The sequence below is a fragment of the Gopherus evgoodei genome, chromosome 3, assembly GCF_007399415.2.
Source record: "Gopherus evgoodei ecotype Sinaloan lineage chromosome 3, rGopEvg1_v1.p, whole genome shotgun sequence".
Taxonomy (NCBI): domain Eukaryota; kingdom Metazoa; phylum Chordata; order Testudines; family Testudinidae; genus Gopherus; species Gopherus evgoodei.
Window position 1 is genome coordinate 78,564,010 of NC_044324.1, and position 16,978 is coordinate 78,580,987.

The 16,978-nt window shown below is 45.2% G+C and overlaps 2 protein-coding genes across 5 annotated transcripts in view; one reads left to right on the forward strand and one right to left on the reverse strand.

The window, feature by feature from the left end:
• PM20D2 (peptidase M20 domain containing 2) overlaps positions 1-16,978 on the forward strand; it is a 242,824-nt gene that overhangs the window by 69,289 nt on the left and 156,557 nt on the right. The gene's annotated exons all lie outside the window — the stretch shown is intronic.
• The window catches only part of GABRR1 (gamma-aminobutyric acid type A receptor rho1 subunit), a 105,120-nt gene that overhangs the window by 23,391 nt on the left and 64,751 nt on the right, over positions 1-16,978 (reverse strand). For both annotated transcript variants that reach the window (XM_030555921.1, XM_030555919.1), the window contains one exon: positions 166-248. In XM_030555921.1, the coding sequence (XP_030411781.1) occupies positions 166-248 (83 nt within the window). The remainder of the gene's footprint in view (positions 1-165; positions 249-16,978) is intronic.

A 16,978-nucleotide genomic window follows, 5' to 3' on the forward strand; every position in this document is an offset into this window, starting at 1 on the left:
AAAGCTTTCCTAGTTGTTTTCAGTTTGTGGACTTTGGTCGGACTTGCAGGTTGCTCTGTACTTCTGAAAAATAGGCCATTTACTTAGGTGTCTTACATAAATTTAGGAGCCTAATTTTAGGCTCCCATTTTTGAAAATATTGGCCTATGTATCCTGCTTACTTACAACTTTCAATTTCCAGTGAACACGTCTGTGTGTCCAGGGGGAAGCGACTGAAATCCATGTTGCACATTGCAGTTACTGTGACCCTAGAAATGAAAAATGCACGTTTAAAAATGTTGTTCTCTTTATGACTGAAAAATGGTAAAGGAAAAACAAATAAAACTGCAAGTTAGTTTTGTATCAAATAAAATATAGTCCCACAAATAAACCCACATATTACCAGGGGTTGAATTAAAAGGGAAAAAAATAAGGCTATTAGCCCAACTTCTGCCCACTTGAAATGCCAAGTCTCTCTTTTCAGAGAATGCCAGCTTTGTCATCTGCTTTCCAGTTGTAAAGAATAGTTTATTGATATTCAGATAACCATCAATGCATTGGCAGTCCTACGTGTCACTGTTCAGGGCAACTGCACCTGTATTTCCCCCTCATGGTACAGCAAGTAACTCACTCAAGGCTCCAGCTTCTCAGTCATCATCTCTCTTGGGTGGAGACCCATGTCTCTCTGCCTCCTGACCAGGGTATTTCAAGGCTACACAGGTCCCTTCCTACACTATGAATTCTGCAGCAAGTCAGCATGGCCTAAGAAGGCCTGCTTTGCTTTCTCCTCAGTGGCTAAAAACAGCATAATTACCCACGGTTATAAGTTAACATGCAGCCCTTTCTAAGCAAGCATATTTATTTTTAAGGTGAAAGAATTACAGAGAAACATTTAAAACAATACCAGAACCTACACACATGCTAATAAATTTACCAGAGTTCACCCCAACTCCAACAAGGGCTCTGGTAGAATTCTGTCCTTCAAACGACACCAAGGGATTTGTCTATGGTCATAAGTTCATAACAGCTTTTGCTCAGAACAAGAACCCACAATCATAGGTTGGCCTTTCCTTTTTACGGCTGGGGATTTTGATAGAGATTGTGAACAGGTAGTCAGTCAGACAATAGTTTTCTACTCAGGACATAGCTTCAAAGGGTTGAGTCTGGAGGTGGGAATTTGCATTTACCTCACCCCAGGTATTTCTTAGGAAACCCACTATACTGTGCCTGTCTCAAAAGTTCCTTCTTGTCTGGCACATTGGTTAAAATAGTCCTTTGAAGCTCATAACACTTCCCCAGGGTTTACACTGGCCACTTCTCCCTGCTGGAGAAGTTACAGACAATTCCACAATAATATATAAATTTTGCATTTTTAGTACAACAGACGCCAAAGCTATTTAAATGTAATTCAGTAGGATCTCCCATAGATATTGCAGGAAATGGCCATGTTGTCAAACTACGCAGTGGTGTAACAGGGCCCTGGTGCAAGAATAGGTTAGGGGGGCCCTTTTCAAATTCTGAAATCTGTCTCCCTCCATTTCCCATCACAGCCCCAGTCCAGCCCTGCTGCCTCCCCAGCTCCTGTCCAATTCTCCCATAGCCCCAGTCCAGCCCTCTCATCCCCCAGCTCCCTCTTAGCTACCCTCCAGACTGTTTTCTTCTTTCCAGTTTGATCCACCCCTCCCAGCTATCCTTCAAACCTTCCTTCAGCCTCCAGTCCAGCCCTCAGCTCCCCAGCCTTAATCCAATCTCCCCTCCAGGCTCTTTTAGCTCCCCTTCTTCCCCACATCCTGGTCTACCCCCCCAACCCCATTTTAGGCTCTCACAAGCCTTCCCCCAGCTCCTCCCCTTGATCTCCAACCTTGTCTGCACCCATCCCCTCAGTCCTGATCCAGGCCCCCTGAATTCCGCTCCACCCCGTTCTCCCACCCCAACAGCACCGATTCAGCCCCCAGCTCCGCCCAGTTCTGTTCCAACTCCCCTCCCTGCAGCTTTGATCAAGCTACCCCAGCTGTCCCTCTCTCCTGCTCCATGCAAAATGGTTGATGCTTTTCCTTGCATTCTGTCTCTAGGGGGGCTGTGTCTTCTGTCTCCAGGGACCCCACGTGCCCCCATGCATCCTCCAGCACTGCGATCTCACTATGCCTTCTCCATGCATCCTTGCCAATTGCTCATGCCAGGATCACCCCTGCTGGAGGGATCCCTGCATCCCAGCTACCCCCTTTTGCCCCTGCTCTTCCCCAGAAGCCCCTCTGGTTGGATCTCAAAAATCTCATGGGCCCTGAGCTGCCCCACTTGCACCACTGTAGTTACACCACTGGTGTTACTGATGAAGTACATCAGTATTCTGTGAAATGTTATCAATGTTATCACAGTCTAACTAGCTATCATTTATATCATCCACTAGGGGGCACAGGAAATACATCTAGTCCTACTAAGTTTGTTTGAAAAGAAAATACATTGAAATGTTCCACCTTATAAATCAAAAGCTCTGGCCTTGCTAAGAACAATTCATTATTTTATTTCTTAACAGGCTAGTTTTCAGGGCCGCCCGGGGGGAGGGGGGCCAAGTGGGGCAATTTGTCCCAGGCCCCACAGGGCCCCGTGAGCCCTGGCCCAGCGGCGGTCTGGGTCTTCAGCGGCATTTCGGCAGTGGGGAGCCCTTCAGTGCTGCCAAAGACATGGAGTGACTGAAGGGCCCTCTGCTGCCGAAATGCCACCGAAGACCTGGAACACTGCCAGGTGAGTACAAATGCTGCAGCTCCCCCGCTTTGCCCCAGGCCCCCTGAATCCGCTGGGTGGCCCTGCTAGTTTTGTGATTTTGTACAAGAAGCATCAGGTAATTATAAACCCAGCTGATATAAACACTGGCGGTGGGAAAATAAATGGGAACAATTTTATAGATTATAGAGAGAGAACAATCTATGAACCATAAGAAGTTTAAGACAGTCAACAACTAGATAACTGAGGCACTAACAGAGCCTGCTCTTGTAAACCCTTATGTTATTAATCTCTAGTCACATTGTATTTCCATTGATGTCACTCTCATTTGTATTTGTTACTCTTTGAAAGTAAGTGTTGTGCTCAGATTTCTTATTTAGCTTGTGGTGCTGTCTAAAACGTGACAGGTGCTTTCCACACACAGTTGAAGACACAGTTCTGGCCCCAAAGAGTGAAGATTCCTACAAAGTCAAAATTTGGTGAATATACAAGCAAAGTGATCAGGGTAATGCTAGGCAGTCAGCTTAACACTTACATGGTTGTTTATTGTGTTTAACTTTAAAAACAAATTCCCCACCCTCCCCCCTCAACTCAGCCCTCTTGTCCTTCTCCCCTTCTAGTCCTGCTCAAAGTGCAAATCTCAATGCAACCTTACCTATGGAGTTGCTTAGTCACCTCCATAATAATGGACCAAATCCAAACACTACGAAATTTGGGAAAGTTCTGATTGAACTGAGGTCTGGATTTAAAACCACCTAATTTGTGAGTGTGTGGATCTGGGATTTTGTTTTGATGCAGTATAGAGATAAGATGTTCAGATCCAGAGAATTCAGAACCTGAGTTTGAATATGCGGTATAAATTCAGACTAATCGCTAAACAAAATGTTTTACAGTGCTTTAAATTTTAATAGTATTAAACTCCTTTCTTCAGTGTTTATAAAGTGCCCAGCATGTTGTCGGTGCTACTTGAACAATAATAATAATACGTTTTTCTATTTAGTTTGCCATTTAAAAGGTGTGTCATAAACAGATACCTAAGGGTTAATGTCTCTTTCACCTATAAAGGGTTAACAAACAGTGACCTGCAAACACCTGACCAGAGGACCAATCAGGAGACAAGATACTTTCAAATCTCGTGGAAGGAAGCCTTTGTTTGTGGGTTTTGGGTTTGGTTCTGTTCTCTCTGGGTCCTGGACGGGACTAGAGGTGCAACCAGGTTTCTGCCAGTCTCCCTGCTACAGTCTCTTATCTATTCAGAATTGTGAGTAAGAAAAGGCGGTCATAGTCTTTTAATTTGTTTTTTTTTTTATTTACATATGTGTACTTGCTGGAAGTAGCTTAAATTGTGTTTCTGCTGGAGAAAGTTTATTTCTATTGTTTATAAGTTGAAAGACCCTGTAACTGTTTACCATCTAAAGTGCAGAGATAAACCTTTTACTTTTTTTTTCTTTTTTTATTAAAAGTTTTGCTTTTTAAGACCTGTTTGATTTTTTTTCTCCTAGTTAAGGTTCAAGGGAATTGGTGGGGAGAAGGGAAGGATAAATTTTCTCTTTGTGTTATATTCACGCAGCTTGTATTGCCTCTGGGTGAGGAGGAAGGTAACACTCCTCTCGGTGTGGTGATTCAAAAAGTTGAATCAGGTGATCTCCTAGTGTTCCCAGGGCGGGAAGGAGCTGGGAGGAAGAAGGGAGGGGGGAGGGAACGGCTTATTTCCCTTTGTTGTGAGACTCAAGGAATCTGGGTCTTGGGGTCCCCAGGGAAGGTTTTGGGGGGACCAGAGGGTATCAGGCCCTGGAAAATTCCTGATTGGTGGCAGCTTATCAGATCTAAGCTGGTAATTAAGCTTAGGAAAACTCATGCTAGTACCGATATTTTGGACGCTAAGGTCCAGAATTGGGAATTATACTATGACAAGTTGTAATACTATTTTTGTGTAGGGTGGTTATAACTAAACCTTGTAAATTGTGTGAATTTATGTGTGGTGAGATTGGAGTGTCTCAAATATTCTTAAAATCAGATTCTGTACTCCTTAGCCAGCCAAACCTCTCATTGACATGGGACTTTTTCTCAAGTGTCTATGCCAGGTATTACTAAGTGATACAGACACACAACGTGTTCTTTTGTAGAACTGATAAATGAAATTGTTTTCAATTGTTCATTTTATTAATGTAACTTCTGTTCACCATTCACTACACTTGCCTATACTGTAACTTCTGTTCTATATTGTAATTCAAACCCCATTTTAAAACACTCGCTCCATTTTGTAAAAGCTTCCTCCAACCTTCATTTTTGCAAACCCTGCTGTAATCTTATTAGTTTAGTTTAGATGTGTGAATGAGGTATGTATGAATGATGGAATCAACCTCCAGCCCCAGCCTGTCCTGATGAGATAAAGTTCAAATACCAACGGCTGAAGACCTAGACAACAGCCCTAAACAAAGTAAGAAGCATCCACCCTAAAAAGAAAAGGACAACAGAAGGAAGATCAAAGCCAGGTCCAAGGCTGAAAGTCACGCCTGCAATTGATGGGTGATCAGTCTAAACCCAGAGGCAGCGTGACACAGCAAGACCTATAGACTTTGAATCCAAACTAAAAGCCTATAAAAAAGAAGGGTGAGATGAGAGACTTTGGGTAACGTTCTGCTGCCAACATGGAAGAACATCGGTGCCTGCCCAACAGAGATCCAGCTCAGCCTTGTGCCCAGCTTTCCTGGCCAGTTAGCTGCCACAAGCTACGAACCCAAGCTGCAAAATCAAGCCATGAACTTAAGCTATCTTCAGGACTGGTAACTATGCAGCAGCTGCAGAACACCTGATGAATGTGGATGTGTGTGTGTGAATGTATGTGTGTGTGTATAGGTATTAGGTATAATGTGTGTGTGTATGTGTGTGTGTGTATAGGTAATAGGTATAATGTGTGTGTATAAGAATTAAGATATTAGTTATTAGTCATAAATTGTTATCATAATAAATGTGGCATCTTTGCCTTGTCCCCTTTAATAAGATCCTGCTGGTTTTTACTGGTCTAATATAATTGGTATAACACTTTACATCCTATTCTTGCCTGCTCTGGTAAGTGGAGAAACATTTTTGACAGTAGGGGAGCTTTCAAATTTTCATCAGTTTTCAAATTATGTTTTCTGCCAAAGGCATTGGAAAAAATATTAATAATCAGTTACACATGTGTCTAGTACATTTTGGCAAGTCTGAAAAATCCCAGTCAAACTCTAGCACTCACCACAATACAGACTGCATTACTGGGGGTAGATATTGATTTACCAATGGCTGCCAATGTGAGCATTGTAATTTTTAGTCTCTTTGGGTTTCCTTTGTTAGCTTAACATCCATAGTTGGACTAGCTGGATAACCTGGCGTGACAGAATGCACGCCTGTATTCACACTCTACATACTACTGTAATAATCTTTGTACAAAATATAGCGTGTGAGGTATCATTTGAAAACCAATAGCTCACTGGTCAACAATATCATGTTGAAGCCTATGTAGAAACATTATGTGTAAAGTTACAAAATCCCACTGTATGATGTTAAAGGCATATGTTCAAACTGACATAACCCTGATACGATCAAACTGGTCAGGCAGGTCTGTCTTAAACAAATGGGTGTATGTTTACCTCAATTTGCATATAAGCAGTAAACAGAATCCTCAGAAAGTGAGAGGAGGAAGAAAGAAAACTAAGAAAATCTGCATTTGAGCATACACCGGTGAAAAGAAACAGCATGAAGTCTCCTTCTGACAACACATTCCATGTCTCCTTGCTCTCAGCTGGAAAGAACTTTATCTAGGGGTCACTCTCAGGAAAACGTATTTCAAAGGGTGACTGCATTATACGAGTGAGGGACAAAACAACCCCAAGTTCTCTCTCCTTCTCCACCTCTCTTTTCCACCTAAGAAGATAAAATAAACAGTCTATAAACTTTGGAAAGCAGATCCTAGCCTAAGAGTTTGGTCAGCAATGTACTGAAAACATGTAGTAAGAACTTCATCTTGACCCAAACCTAGTTAGTTAAGTTTAGGAAGCATTGTGCCTTTATTTTTCTTGTAACCGTTTCCAACTTTAATGGCTCATAGCTTGTGAGTACAAGTAATCTCTCTGTGGTTAAGTAAACTTGTTTTTTCTTTAATCAAAGTTTAACCAGTGTTGTGAATTGTTTGAGTAACTCCATTTAAGGTGGCAAGCTGTTGAGTACTGATCCCCTTAGGGGAGCAATGTCCAGGAGAGGGCTGGACAGTGCAAAACACATGTTTTGGGAGGGGAATCTGGGCCTCAGAGAGTGTTGGGTTCACTCTGCAAATAGCAGTGGTGCAAATACAGTGGTATGGTCCGGTACACCATAGCAGTAAGATATTTATAGCTGGTACAGCACACCGGAAAGACAGATGAGGAGCCCCTAGCCCCACCCCCAGCTCTTACATGGAGCTGCATCTCCTTTGTCTGTACAGCAGCCCCCTCAGAGAACAGGGCTGACGGGGTGGGGGCGGTACAGTCACCAGAGGAGCTGCCGGTGTTCTGCTCCTTTCCCCACTGGGAACCGCAGTGGGGAAAGGAGCACAATGCTGACAGCTCTTCTGGTATGGCTGTACTGCCCCCAGCCCTGCCCTCCAGTGGGGCTGCTGTAAAGATGAAGGAGACACAGCTCCATGGAAGGGCAAAGGGCGGGGCTGGGGGTTCTGCTCCTTTCCCTGCCATGGTTTCCAGGAGAGACCTCAGCTAGAGGGCTCTCCCGTGAACTGCAGTGGGTAAGGGAGCAGAGCATGGAGCCGCCAGGCAACCTCATATTCTTCTACTCCTTTTGCTGCTGCAGTTCCGGATAGCCTTGATCTCCCAGAAACCACAGTGGGGAAATGACCAGAATGTGGGGCCATCCAGCGGCCCCATGCCGGCAGCTCCTACAGCGTGGCTGTACTGCTCCCAGCCCTACCCCCAGCCCTTCCACGCAGCTGTCTCTCCTGTGTCCTCTTGCCTGGGATCTGTACAGCAGAAGTCTCCAGCACAGCAGGAGGAGGACAGAGCCCCCCCACCACAAGGTAACATGGGATGATGTGAATCATGGGGAGAGCACGGGGACCCAGGCTGGGGTGGTGTGGGGAGGAGACACATGGTGAAGTCAAGTGGGGGAGGTCATGTGCCCCTCATTTGTATCCCTCCCATGAGTGCAGCGTACCGGCAAGAAATGATTTGTACTTGCACCATTGGCAAATAGTAACCAAGGCTGGTGAAAGCCAGAGTGTGGCTGGTGTGTTGCTGACAGGCTGCTGAGGCCAGAGTTGCTGGACCAGGGCTGTGGCTAAACACAGATTCTCAGGATGTGACCTGCATGCTGGCAGGCTGATTGTGAGCAACCCAAGTTGGAAGCTAGAAAAGTGAAATTTTGAGGCACCCAGGGTTGCATGGCAGGAGTAACAGAGCCCCTCACTGGTCTGTACTGCATCCCAGAATGTCAAAACTCTCATGGTTTAAATTTATATCTGTCATCATGCTACTTCATGGCAGTCTCATAGAACTAGTATTTGTCAGATTCTGCTTCTTTTTAATGTGATGTCCTTCAGAGAGAGATAATCTGCACTTGCATAGCTATACAGATGATACTCACCTATTCACTTTATTCTTACTTCAGAGTATCCTACAGCAATTTTATCTCTGACCAGTTCTTTATGGGTCATTTGGCAATATCTGTCCCATAACATCCTCAAGCTGAAGCCAGGAAAGACAGAAGTACTGATTATTGGCTCTGTCAGAGATTGCTGAAGGCTACTTATTTGGTTGATTATGTCACTGATTCTATCTCCACATACAAAAAATAAAATAAATCAGGAGTTATATCTGTAACATTGCACCCCATATTCTTCAGAGTGATATTATGATGATATGATTATGGCACAATTATGATGCATTTTGTACAAAATGGTCATGTGAGGTGTCATTGGAAAAGTTACGATTTGCTGAATATGATTATCCTATCTGTATGCATGTATCAGTTTTGTAGGAATATTGACTATGTATCTGTATTTCAAATATGCTTACTCTGGGTGACACCCACATTTAGCCTTTCTGGTACAACAATGAAGAAGCCAGACAGTGCTGATGACATATCAGCAAAGACAATGGACTCTGGAAGAACGTAACCTTCCTGTAAATGTTCCAGACAGCCCAAAAGTAGTGGTTGCTATGACTCAGCAAGGTATGCCAGGGCATGTGACCAGGCCACATGACTCTGGACTCCATCTTGAGATGTCCACGTTTTTCCACAAACTGAGTTTGGGACTAAGAGTGCTCACCATATGCTAAAGCTATGTAAGGCAGAGAATGACATCATCTGTGTTCTTCACTCCTCACACAAGAGCACTCCTGGAAACACCTGAGGAACAAAGACTAAACTGGAGGAAGTACTGGACCCAGGCTAAAGGGATTTTTGGTCCGTGTAAGAAAAACCTGGAGATTCCAAGCTGCAAAACAAGTGTAACTTGTGCCATAAGAATCTGCAACCTGCCTGCATCATCAGTCAGGGTGAGAGATTGTTAATTCAAATCCTATCTTTCGAGTATGTTAAGCTTAGTTTGTGTTTACTGGGTAATTTGCTTTTGTAGCTAATCTATCTTTTGTGGTTAATAATTTTATTTTATGTTTTAATCTAAACCAGTATGTTTGGAGTGAAGTGCTTGGGAATCTTAGTTCAGGGGGCTGTTGTATTTCCTTTTCACATTGAGGCAAGGCCGAACTCTATGAGCTTATGCTATACAGTTTCCTGTGCAGCACAAAATCATATAATTTTGGGTTTATATTCTAGAGTGGGGGTTTGTAACTGGGGAGATAGTGGTTATCTTGGTTGTAGCCTCTCTACTGTTGGTTCATGCAGTGGCTAGTCAGAGAGCCTGCATGTAACTGCAGCTGGGTGTGTCCCTGCCTATGTGAATGCCCTTGGAAGTGTAGGACCAGGAGCGGCTCTGCGGCTTGTCACAGCAGCACAGTGTGAGAGGGAGCCCAGACTGGTGATTCAGAGGGCTCAGCAGTACCCCAGTTCCAGTTGGCACTCCAGGGGGAACTCTCACAATACTATCCTCAGATTTACTGATGGTCAGGTATCTTAGGTCCATTATTCAGACTTCTGTTTCATATAGGAAACTTTTTCAGGCTGTGACCATTGCTGGGAAAAAGAGATTTTGAACTACCAATCTTTGTCTTTTCAAGGTTAGATTATCATAATTATTTTCAGGAATTTTTATTCACGTTCTATTCTATTCTGATGCAATTATTATTAATGTCTAAGTAACTGTCATTTGAGTTGCTCCAACTATAATCTTGAGTTAGTGGGAGCCAGGCCCTTTTGTAGCTATATACCCTGGTTACAGAGTTCATGGCCTAGTGATCAGATGCATGGCCAGCAGATGGCCGAAGGACTGGATAGAACAGCATGAATGACGTGTGATCGGTGCTCTCTCTGTGAGGGCTGATGGACCAATTGATCAAGATGACATTATATAATGCCGTGAGATTCTCTTGTTTCCTTCGTTTACCCCTGATTTGGCTTGCTGTCCTGGGAATATCCTTCAGAGACCATGGCTTGCTTTTTCTTTCTTGGTGAGCTATCAAAGGAACTGTTCTTTGTTTTAGGAGAGGATTAAGCACACTAGGAAATGGGGCACGGCTGGAGGGACATCAGTATTTAAATCTACCTTATCAGCTCACAATCCAGCTGGCACTGCAATGGGAACTTGATAAAGTACAGGTAGGAACTGAAGAGAAACAGTCAAACAAAAAAGAGTCCAGTTCAATTACATCACATGAAGGCAGACAAGTAAATATTATAAGTTTTTGAGGGGGGTCAACAAACTTATGGACAAAGGTGATCCCATAGATATAGTATACGTGGACTTTCAGAAAGCCTTTGACAAGGTCCCTCACCAAAAGCTCTTAAGCAAAGCAAGCTGTCATAGTATAAGAGGGAAGGTCCTCTCATGGATCAGTAACTGGTTAAAAGATAGGGAATAATGGGTAGGAATAAAAGGTCAGTTTTCACAGTAGAGGGAGTAAAAGCAGTGTCCTCCAAGGATCTGTAGTGGAACCATGAATGATCTGGAAAAGGGGGTAAACAGTCAGGTGGCAAAGTCTGAAGATGATACAAAATTGTGCAAGATAGTTAAGTTCAAAGCTGACTGTGAAGAGTTACTAAGGGATCTCACAAAACTGGGAGACTGGGCAAAAAAATGGCAGGTGAAATTCAGTGTTGATAAATGCAGAGTAATGCACGTTGGAAAACATAATCCCAACTATACATACAAAATGATGGGGTCTAAATTAGCCGTTACCACTCAAGAAAGAGATTTTGAAGTCACTGTGGATTGTTCTCTGAAAACATCTGTTCAGTGTGCAGTAGCAGTCAAGAAAGCTAACAGAATGTTAAGAGCCATTAGGAAAAGGATAGATAATAAGACACAAAATATTTTAACGACATTATTATGCAGGTTTGCTCACCCTATCTCAGAAAAGATATATATTAGAATCGGAAAAAGTACAGAGAAGGGCAACAAAAACGATTAAGGATATGGAAGAGCTTCTACATGAGGAGAGATTAAAAAGACTGGGACAGTTTAGTCTGGAAAAGAAGCGACTAAGGTGTGTATGATACAGGACTATAAGATTGTGAATGGTGTGGAGAAAAAGTTATTTACACCTTCACGTAACACAAAAAACAGGTGTCACCCAGTCAGGGCCAGCTCCAGGCACCAGCATTCCAAGCTGGTGCTTGGGGCGGCAATCTGCAAGGGGCGGCAGTCCCTGTTGTTTTGCTCCCAAGCAGCGTGCCAAATTGCTGCCCCGGACGTTGGGGGCAGTCCATGTGCCCTTAGGGTGGCAGGCGCGTTTTTGCGGTGGCAGCAATTCCACGGCAGCTTCTATGTTTAGCTGTCCGGGGCGGCTTCAGCTAAACATAGAAGCTGCCACCGAATTGCCACTGCCGCAGAAACGCGCCTGCCGCCCTAAGGGCACACGGATTGCTCCCGCCGCCTGCGGTGGCAATTTGGCGCGCTGCTTGAGGCGGCGAAAACTGTGGAGCCGGCCCTGCACCCAATGAAACTAATAGGCAACAGGTTTAAAACAAAATAAGGAAGTACTACTTCACACAGTGCACAGTCTGCCTGTGGAACTCATTACCAGGGGATGCTGTAAAGGCCAAAAGTATAACTGGGCTAAAAAAATAATTTAGATAAGCTCATGGAGGGTAGGATGGTCAGGGATGCAACCCTATGGTCTGGGCGTCCCTAAACCTCTGACTGCCAGAAGCTGGGACTGGATGACAAGAGACGGATCACTTGAGAAACTGCCCTGTTTTGTTCATTCCCTCTGAAGATCTGGCACCAGCCACTGTCAGAAGACAAGGTACTGGGCTATACTGACCATTGTTCTGACCCAGTATGGCTGCTCTTAAACTAACACAATCAACTGTTCTGGGAAAGTCCCTATATAGAATTCTATGAGCCAAATCCTGCTTCCCACCATCCATAGGCGTGGGAGGGCCAAAAAGGCCCCAGAACTGGTAGAGTTCCAAGGGGTGCAGGGGTTCTCAACCTTTTTTCTTTCTGAGGTCCCCCCAACATGTTATAAAAACTCCACGGCCCATGTGTGCCACAACAACTGTTTTTCTGCATATAAAAGCCAGGACCAGCATTAGGGGATAGCAAGCAGAGCAATGGCCCGGGGCACCGCAAAGCTAAGTTGCTCAGGCTTTGGCTTCAGACCTAGGTGGCAGGGCCCGGGGCCCCAGGCTTCATCCCCATGTGGTGGGTCTCTGGCTTTCTTCCCTGAGCCCCAGCAAGTCTGCTAGCCCTGCTTGGTGGACCTCCTGAAACCTGGTCATGCCCCCGCCCCCTCCAGGGGGCCTTAGACCCCTGATTGAGAACCACAGCAATAGGGGAGATTGGCTGCTGGAGGGGCTGTAGAGAGAGGCAGCTCTCAATAGACTGCATGCACAGGAGAGACAAGTTGTGGCACGACGGCACTGACTGGGGGGAAGGGCAATAAGTGGCGAACACCTAAGGCCACCAAGTCAGTGGCAATAATGTTGTGAACAGAGTTCCAAATCCTGACTCTCAGTCCTGTTTTTACATTACTAAACCACTCTGCCTCTCCAAACACATTAATGCTTTATGAGATTATAATGTATATATTTTTAAATGCTTTATTGTGCTATTCAGTCATTTATCGGTTGATTTGTGTGTGTGTGTGTCATAAACAGATAGCTAAGGGTTAATGTCTCTTTCACCTGAAACACCTGACCAGAGAACCAATCAGGAAACCGGATTTTTTCAACTTTGGGTGGAGGGATTTGTGTGTCTGAGTCTTTTGTCTGTCTGCCTGCTGTCTCTGAGCTTTGGAGAAGTAGTTCTATTTTCTAGTCTTCTGTTTCTAAGTGTAAGGACAAAGAGATCAGATAGTAAGTTCTATGGTTTCTTTTCTTTGGTATTTGCATGAATATAAGTGCTGGAGTGCTTTGATTTGTATTCTTTTTGAATAAGGCTGTTTATTCAATATTCTTTTAAGCAATTGACCCTGTGTTGTATCATCTTAATACAGAGAGAACATTTGTATTTTTTCTTTCTTTTTTATATAAAGCTTTCTTTTAAGACCTGTTGGAGTTTTCTTTACTTCAGGGAAATTGAGTCTGTACTCACCAGGGAATTGGTGGGAGGAAGAAATCAGGGGAGGTCTGTGTGTGTTGAATTGGCTAGCCTGATTTTGCATTCCCTCTGGGGAATAGGAAAGTCCTTTTTGTTCCCAGGACTGGGGAACGGAGAGGGGGAATCACTCTGTGTAGTTTCACAGAGCTTGTGTCTGTGTATCTCTCCAGGAGCATCTGGGGGGGGGGGAAGGGAAAAAGGATTATTTCCCTTTGTTGTGAGACTCAAGGGATTTGGGTCTTGGGGTCCCCAGGGAAGGTTTTTCAGGGGGACCAGAGTGCCCCAAAACACTCAAATTTTTTGGGTGGTGGCAGCAAGTACCAGGTCCAAGCTGGTAACTAAGCTTGGAGGCTTTCATGCTAACCCCCATATTTTGGACGCTAAGGTCCAAATCTGGGAATAAGGTTATGATATGGTGTAGCAGCGGCGGGATATAGACAGAATCCAGAAGCCAGTAGGAATATTATATTTTTCTTTTCTCTGCTAAGGGCTTTTTAGCAGAGAGAAACAGTTTGGTTTTAAAAGGGAACCAGAGAGAATTTTTTTTCTGCTCTCTCTAGCAGTTTGTGGTTTGCATGTTAAGGGAGAAGACTGTTGAGGGTCTTTTGTCATGCAATAGCCCTCCCATTAGGAAGCAAGTACCAGCACTTATATGCATGCAAATAAAGTGGTTTTTCTGGTTTCCCTTCATTGAACATTAGCTAGAGAGAGAAAAGGAAAAAAGCACTGTTGCTAGGCAGACTTCAGGAGGCAACAGAGAGGTTGCAGTTCAGAAGATAAACACCGGAGGGCACCCCAACACAAGAAAACAGGAACCATGACTTCTAAGGCAAAGATTGACGCCGAAGAACAAATCAAAGAAGCTGAACACAGGCGACAGATGGAGATGAAAGAAAAGGAAGAAAGCATCAAACAGGCAGCCCAAGAGGCAGCACACAAAAGAAAACTAGAAGAAGAAGAGGTAGCCTACCGAAGGAAACAAGCAGAAGATGAGTTGGCCCACAGAAGGAAGCAAGAAGAAGAAGAGTTGGCCCACCGCCGAGAAATGGAAAAACAACAAAAAGAGAATGAAGAAAAGGAAAAACAGAGAAAACATGAACTGGACTTGGCAAAAGCTGGGCTGCATGTGCCAGCCAACCCTAACAACCCGGCGCCAATTATTGCTCCACAGCACAGGAAATTTCCCACCTACAAGGCAGGTGATGACACCGAGGCCTTCCTGGAAAATTTTGAAAGAGCTTGTCTTGGGTACAACATCCCCGAAGACCAGTACATGGTAGAATTAAGGCCACAACTCAGTGGACCTTTAGCAGAGGTGGCAGCTGAAATGCCTAAGCTGCAAATGAACGACTATAAACTTTTTCAAACCAAGGCCAGATACAGGATGGGGATAACCCCAGATCATGCCCGTCGGCGCTTCAGAACCCAAAAATGGAAACCAGAGGTGTCATTTCCCAAACACGCCTACTACATTGCAAAAAACTATGAGGCCTGGTTAACAGGAAACAACATTCAAACCTTGGAAGAAGTGAACCTCCTCATACAAATGGAGCAGTTCTTGGATGGTGTTCCTGAAGACATCACACGGTACATACAAGATAGAAATCCCAAAACTATCGCTGAGGCGGGGGAGATTGGAGCCAAATGGATGGAACTGGCAGAAAGCAAAAAAACTACTGTCAAGGGGAACGATTACCCCAGGGGGCACACAGACCATAAACCCTACAACCGAGGACAGCCAAAGACCCTACATACCACCCAAGTAAAGCCACAGATACCCTACTCTTCAACCTCACCAGTCTCCAGTAACTCACCTCGGCCCAGTGACCCATCAGATGGAAGATGCTTTAAGTGTAATGAACTGGGACATATCAAGGCCAACTGTCCCAAGAACACCATGCGAGTGCAATTCATTACACCACCATCACCCCAAAGATCCCCAGGCCCAGATGCCTCTCAAATACCCTTGGAGCGAAGGGAAAATTTGAGAGTGGGCGGAAAGAAGGTTACTGCGTGGAGAGACACGGGGGCACAAGTGTCAGCTATCCACCAATCCTTCGTTGACCCCAAATTCATCAACCCAAAGGCCAAAGTTACAATTTACCCCTTCATGTCACAAGCTGTAGACTTGCCTACAGCTCAACTGCCTGTCCAGTACAAAGGCTGGTCAGGAATGTGGACTTTTGCAGTCTATGACAATTATCCTATCCCCATGCTACTGGGGGAAGACTTGGCCAACCAGGTGAGGCGGGCCAAGAGAGTGGGAATGGTTACCCGTAGCCAAACCAGGCAAGCTTCCAGACCCATTCCTGTTCCTGAGCCGTCCACAGAGGCCCCGTCTGTGTTACCAGAGACCCAGACAGAGGTAGTGGACCCGGATTCCATGCCTACCACTGAAACAGCCACAGCATCTCCAGTCCCAGGCCCGGAACTGGAACAGCAACCAGCACCAGCAAGTGCAACCACATCTTCAAACTCAACGCCAGAGGGCGCCAGCGAGCCAGAACTGGCAAAAGCACACGACAGCCATACCCAAAAGGCTCAGCCAGAGCCTGAAATACCCTCAGGTGCACCAGCGGAGAGCGGTTCACCAGCAACGGAAACAACCCCATCACCTACATCGCTTCCAGAGGGACCAAGCCCAAGTCCACAGTCTGAGGAAGAACTGGTGACCCCAGCCTCAAGGGAACAGTTCCAGGCTGAGCAGGAAGCAGATGACAGCCTTCAGAAAGCGTGGGCGGCGGCACGGAGCACCCCACCGCCTCTCAGCTCTTCTAATCGATCCCGGTTTGTTATAGACCAAGGACTTTTATACAAGGAAATTCTTTCTGGTGGACACCGGGAAGAATGGCAGCCGCAAAAACAGTTGGTGGTTCCAACTAAGTACCGGGGGAAGCTCTTAAGCTTAGCCCATGATCATCCCAGTGGCCATGCTGGGGTGAACAGAACCAAGGACCGGTTGGGGAAGTCCTTCCACTGGGAGGGGATGGGCAAGGATGTTGCCAAGTATGTCCGGTCTTGTGAGGTATGCCAAAGAGTGGGTAAGCCTCAAGACCAGGTCAAGGCCTCTCTCCAGCCACTCCCCATAATTGAGGTCCCATTTCAGCGAGTAGCTGTGGATATTCTGGGCCCTTTCCCAAAAAAGACGCCCAGAGGAAAGCAGTACGTACTGACTTTAGTGGACTTTGCTACCCGATGGCCAAAAGCAGTAGCTCTAGACAACACCAGGGCTAACACTGTGTGCCTGGCCCTAACAGACATCTTTGCCAGGGTAGGTTGGCCCTCTGACATCCTTACAGATTCAGGGTCTAATTTCCTGGCAGGGACCATGGAAAAACTGTGGGAAACTCATGGGGTGAATCACTTGGTTGCCACCCCGTACCACCATCAAACCAATGGCCTGGTGGAAAGGTTCAATGGAACTTTGGGGGCCATGATAAGAAAATTCATCAACGAATTCTCCAATAATTGGGACCTAGTGTTGCAGCAGTTGCTGTTTGCCTACAGGGCTGTACCACATCCCAGTTTAGGGTTTTCACCATTTGAACTTGTGTATGGTCATGAGGTTAAGGGGCCATTACAGTT